Consider the following 6,000-nt stretch of genomic DNA (forward strand, 5'->3'; position numbering starts at 1 on the left):
TCCCTCGCTCACAGCACCCCTCCTCTGGTCCACACACATCTGTCCCACCAGACGGGCCCTCAGCATCCCATAGCTGCTCCAAAAGCTGCTTCCCACACAATTCCAGCTCACCCAGCCCTGGCCCCTCCGGCCTTTCATTAAGGCTCCCCTCCACTGTCTCATTCCCATAGCCCTGAGCACAGCAGCACCAGTCCTGCAGAGGTGCCAGATGAGCTGAGCTCTGCAGGGTACAAGTGCAGACAGCCAGCACTCTGCAGCCAGCCAGGGGTTGCTGCCAGCAAGGGGAAGATGCCCTTAGGGCTCTGGGCCTTTAAACCAGCCAGAACAGACAGTGGCATTTGCCACAGCACCTCTCACACTCTCCCTCACCTCTGGGAAACACTGCACACTCCCTGCTTCAGAACCTGAAAACATTATCCTGCTCCCTTAATCATACCCTCACAGTCTCCCTCATTTCTTTTCCAAGGCCTTCAGTGAGAATACTCCAATGCATCCAGAGTCCCTCCAATACAGCACTCAAATGCCAAAAAAACCACACATGCAGTTGAGCTTTGGAAGCTCTTGCTAGGAATGCAAACACTACATTGGCTTCACTGTCATTATACCACAGCTAGAAGGCAGAACTGTTAAAAATTCCCACCTCTCAGCATTTTTACTTTCTAATTCAGAATGCACAAACCAAGTTTTTTTAGTTGAGCTCCCATCCTCCCCAATGAGACTTGTCCTGCATTCTCTGCAGCATCATTGGAATTTTTTCCTTTGATGTTTCCAATACTTCCTGAGCATTTCATGGGCTTTATTACTACATATAACTTCTAATGGTTTGTGTTAAAACATCCACGTTCATGTGATATCTATGTCATCTTCTTAATAACTAAAGACCAGAATGCCAAACTAATAATAATAAAAATTTGAGAGCATGGTGTGTACTTTTTTTATCCTCACCATGGCTTGCATGTAGCTGCAGTTTCTCACTCCCTCTCAAAAGAGACAGCTGAAAATGCCCAGCAGCGTACAACATGTGATGCCTGCTCAACTAAAGCAAAGAACAGCAACCAAGCTCTTTCATTTATTCTTGTTTTGAAAAGGTGACTCACCTGGTCCAAACCTACAGGAACAGACCAGGTTGATGCCTGAGATCAGTCAGAGAACAGAGCACCCAAGGACCAGAGACAAAAAATGAGTGAGAAAGAGAAGAAAAATCTGATTTCTCTCCAAAGTTGCTCCCATTATTTGCTTTTTTTTTTCCTGTGACCTCTTGAGCTGAGGCTCCAAAACATCACTCCCATCCAAACCACTTGCCATGGTTTCATCAGCCAAGGAAAGTTTACTTTCCAATTCAAACTGGACAGTATCAAAAGAGGTGCTACATTTGGTTCACTGATTTTGTTACCATTATTTCTAGAGCAATCTCATTTCTGGAATGAGAAAAGAAGACATTGCTTTAATAGAAAACATGTAACAATAAAATGCTGATTAGAGAAAGACTGCTTAGTCTTAATGGAGACAGAAACAATTAAAGAAGCATGCTCTATTATAAACTGTAATTATGCTGCCGCTTAAAAACAAGAAATAACAATATTTCAAAATGAAATATGTACTATGCTACAATAATTGTGAAAGTAATGTTTTCCCTGACCCAAAAAAATAGATTGGATAGATTTGGATCCACTCAAAGGATTGGTGAAAACCAAGTCATGAAACATGTCTGAGCATAAATTGGCAGGAGAGATAAGAAACTTGCTTATTGAAACTGAACAGGAGTTAAAAGGGATTCCTTTCAGCTTGATTACCAAATGAAAAGCACACATGTAAAAGACTCTGGAACATAAAATCATGTAGCCTGACAAATTGGGTATTTTCAAATAAACTTGAATTTTTCACTACAAGAACTTCTGCAGCAGGCTTAAACAATCTCTGCTGACAACAACCTATTTTAAGCAAGAATAACATTTTTTTTCACCTCAGACATGGAGGAAGTGCTAACACTTACCTACGTGCATTTTGATGCACAAAATGCATACTCAGTTTGAATATCATGTCTTCACGAATGGGAACCATTTAGGTGGTCAGGTTTTGCTCCCAATGAATTTTTCTCACTCAGATTGAAGCTTGTCTCAATGCACAAAACATGCATGTCAAAGATTTATTTGTACTCTGGCAGGCCACACTGGAGGCAGACTCACTATGAACATCAAATACCTTAAGGCAGAAGGGCACCTGCTTTTCACACTGCATTCATTTCCCTTACTATTAAAACCAGCCTGAGACCCTTGGACATAACAGCAATAAACAGAAGTCATTTTCCAGAGATCAAAGGACAAGCAACAATTATTATTTTCTCTCTTTTGATCGCTGACCTAAAACTAATGTATTTTGGGGGAAAAAATAAAGCTTATTGAGTAATTCAGTGATCAATTAAATGTATATTCAACAATCATTTAGAGATTATTTGAGCAGTCAGCTTCTCAAAACTACTAGAGTTAGATTAATGTTGTAGACCACTTGAAAGCTGGCACTCTAATTCTTCTTACAGCATAAACATTCATTTCCTATCCTGTTAATATGTGATTGATGCTGAGCTACTCTAAATAAATTCTCTACCATATTATTCAATTAATATTTTCTACAGTTTAGAAATGGATGATTTAAACTGTGATGCCTCTTTTTCATGAATGCTTACAACTCATGAGGCTATGGAAACACTTGTTTATTATTCCTTGAGACATAACATCAACCTCTTTGTATTTCTGAACGAGCAAATGGTTGAATGCCACTAATGCAAGCATGACACTCCACACAGGTGATTCAGTCATTGTCTTGTGTTTAACCATTAAAGCATTAGAGCAGGAGGCTGTGCCCAGCATGGTCAGGGGAATGCATGTTGCTCAGAGAGGATGCAGAATTACTGCAGCACTGCAAGCACTGAGAACTGATGGGCACAGAACCCCTGAGGCTGGAAGGCACTTCTGGGATGCCCATGGGAAGCCACAGCAGGCTGCCCACCTCCACTCTCCTCCAGGGATGGAGACTCCACAACTGCACCGGGCAATCTGCTCCAATGCTAAATCATCCTCACACTGAAAGAAGGTTTTCTTACATCCAGAAGAAGGTGTTTTCTGTGTTTCAGTTTGTGCTGAGATGGTGAAGTGAATCCACAAGGCACACACAAAGCGAAGATAGGTAATACTTTTAAAAAATCCAAATACATACACAAAAAGTTTCTGTGTAAAAGAAAATTCTGATCCTCTTCTCTACTAAAACCCTCTCCTAAGCTTTTAAAACACTTCTAGAAAACAAATTATGCTGAGCCGATTATCTAAAATACCTGTACATAAGGACCTATGCATTATAGCTGTTATATGTTAAGAGCAGCAGCAGCTCGTTTCAACTGCTGTGACAAAGGCACATCTTCATGAACAGGAACCCAATGAAAAGCCAATAAAATTTCATTTTCAGGAACATGGAAAAAATTCTCAATCATTCACCACAGATATGGGATAAGATGCCATTAAAACAATGTCATTGTTAAGCAGTATTCTTTCCTTGTAGACACACCATTTTTCTTCCCCACTAATATTCCTAGATCTGGGGGATATTTTCTTAGTACCAGAATTAAATACTCCCTATGTCTGTGTTAACATCTCAGGAAATCCAGCTGTGTGGTGGGCATTGGCCAAGATCCTGGTTAACCTTTAAATTTAAAAATTCTTTCATATTAACAAATTGAGCAATGAATTGCAAATATGAGCAATGTTGCCATTATTTACTTTCAATCTGGACCTGGTGCCTAATGCAGACAAGCTACAAAGGTCACAACCCACTGGCAAATGTATCTTTTATTTTTAAGGCACATAACTGCTTTTAAAACTGTGAAACAACAGCTTTTTGAATAACAGAGCAATAAGATGCCTACATACAGTATAGTCTTGAGTTTGTGTTTATAATTCCAGAAGAAGTAAGTATTAGCAAGCTGTCACTCTAGAATATTCATAAAGGTTACTAAGGAGACAGAAGAATCAAGATTCAGTCATGTACACCATTATCCTTGTATTTCACAATATAAATAAAATATGCTAAAAGCAAGTAAATACCCTATTCTCCACATTCTAAGGATGCAGAGCTCTGGCCCTCAACATAAGCATGGCTTGTGCTAACATCTGAGTATTAGCAAGTGCCAACTCAAGAGGCCAGCACAACTTTCAGGCTTGTCCATGGGTGCCTCTACAGACCCAGACTGAAGAGTCACCACCCTCACATGACCTGCAAGTCAGGGTACGCTCATAATAGAGATCCTTATGTGGAGGCCTCTATCAAGTGGCAGAAGACCCAGCTCCTGAGACAAAACTCCAGCATCCTCCTCAACAGGTCAGTATTAATCAACACACTGCTCCCTTGCAGTATTTATTGTCTGGCAGTTTGCACAGCACCAAAAATTCCAAAACAGGGAATTAGAAGAAAGGAGAAACTGACCAAGGCACTTATTTTAAGCATGCAACACACTACCTGGCTTTTGAGCTTCCTAGCCAGGCATTATCTACGGTTCATGTTTTGGTTTTTCCTTGAGAGCACATTATTTATAATTTCTTGCTAAACAGCTCCACAGTGACACACACTTTCGGTTTTAGCTCAAGGTCACGTCCGGCGCAGACGGCGCAGCTGCAGCGGCTCCCGGGAGCACCGACAGGTAGCAAAGGTCCCGCCACACGCCGGAGCCTCCCCGCACGGGGGACACCGGGGCACTGGGACACCGGGGACACTGGGACACCGGGACACAGAGCGCGCCGCGGGGCACGGCGCCGCACCGAGCCCTCCCACGCAGCGCGGCTCAGCGCCAGCTGCCGCAATTATAAACATGGTGTGCTGGACCACTGAAGTAAACGAATCAGTTTCAAAGAAGTGATTAAATGAAAGTAACGAAGCGCGCCGGCACAGCCGGATTAGGGAGCCCATACAGGAGGACCTGGTGGCCGCGCACGGCCGTGCTCGCAGAGGAGCCGTGCAGCGGGACCTGGCCCCGTGCTCCGGGCCGGGCTCCGTGCGGCACCGCTCGGTACGGCACCGCTCGGTACGGCACCGCTCGGTACGGCACCGCTCGGTACGGCACCGCTCGGTACGGCACCGCTCGGTACGGCCGCCCCCCGCCCGCCCGCCCGCCACAGCCCCCTCCCCGCGGCCCCATCCCAGGGGTCACCCCGGCACCGAGGCCGCGGGAGCCCAGCGCCGCCGCCCTCACCCCGCGGCTCGGAGCGCGGCCCCGGCGTCCCGCCCGCCCCCGCCCCTCACCGGCCAGCTGAGTCACGAAGGCCTCGGCCACCAGCGACATGTCGCGGAGGGAGGGCGCTGCGCGGGCGGGCCGAGGGCACGCACAGGAACTGGGCCGCGCCGCCGGCGGGGCAGCGACTGCATCCGGGGCCGGGGCGGGGCCCGCGGCTCCCCCGCCCGCGGGGCGCAGCGCCGGGCCGGCCGGCGGGGCGGGAGCGCCGGGGATGCTCCCGGGGGAATTCCCGAGCACCCGGCCTGGCAGCCACAGTCAGTGCCCTCCGTTTCCCGAGCACCCCGGGCTGGCAGCCACAGTCAGTGCCCTCCGTTATCCCTGCCCGAGGGCAAAGCCCGGCCGCTCCCGGTCGGGCACTGCCTGCTCAGCCTCTGCCCCCTCAGCTTGGACATGGGGCACAAGGGAACGGAACCCCAAATGCTTCCCGAGGCGTCTCGGGGACAGTGGGTTACATATAAAGGGTACAGCTCCCTTTTCTTCGTCTTAAGGCTGGGAGTCTTAATTCCAGAAGGCAAACCCTGCTTTTTGGAAAGTATACCTTGCCTTGAAGCAACCATAAATTTCTTGGTTTTAAATCTGTAATTTAAAGACTACCTAAGTGTTGGAAAATGCTATAAAATTACATACTCAGTATGTTGATTGCTGAGAAGATAAAGGATATGTGAATTACTTGTTTCATTATCTTGCAGTCCCTCTTGATCCTCATTCCTTTAGCCACACTT

General features: G+C 46.4%; 1 protein-coding gene across 1 annotated transcript in view; it reads right to left on the bottom strand.

The window, feature by feature from the left end:
- Positions 1-5,409, bottom strand: part of MTX2 (metaxin 2) — a 29,612-nt gene extending 24,203 nt beyond the window's left edge. Inside the window, 3 exon segments of the mRNA XM_058028265.1 lie at positions 5,287-5,341; positions 5,343-5,379; positions 5,381-5,409. Of these exon segments, the coding sequence (XP_057884248.1) occupies positions 5,287-5,341; positions 5,343-5,379; positions 5,381-5,409 (121 nt within the window).
- Between the last annotated feature and the right edge of the window lie 591 nt (positions 5,410-6,000).

The sequence above is a fragment of the Melospiza georgiana genome, chromosome 7 (genome assembly GCF_028018845.1).
Source record: "Melospiza georgiana isolate bMelGeo1 chromosome 7, bMelGeo1.pri, whole genome shotgun sequence".
Taxonomy (NCBI): Eukaryota; Metazoa; Chordata; class Aves; order Passeriformes; family Passerellidae; genus Melospiza; species Melospiza georgiana.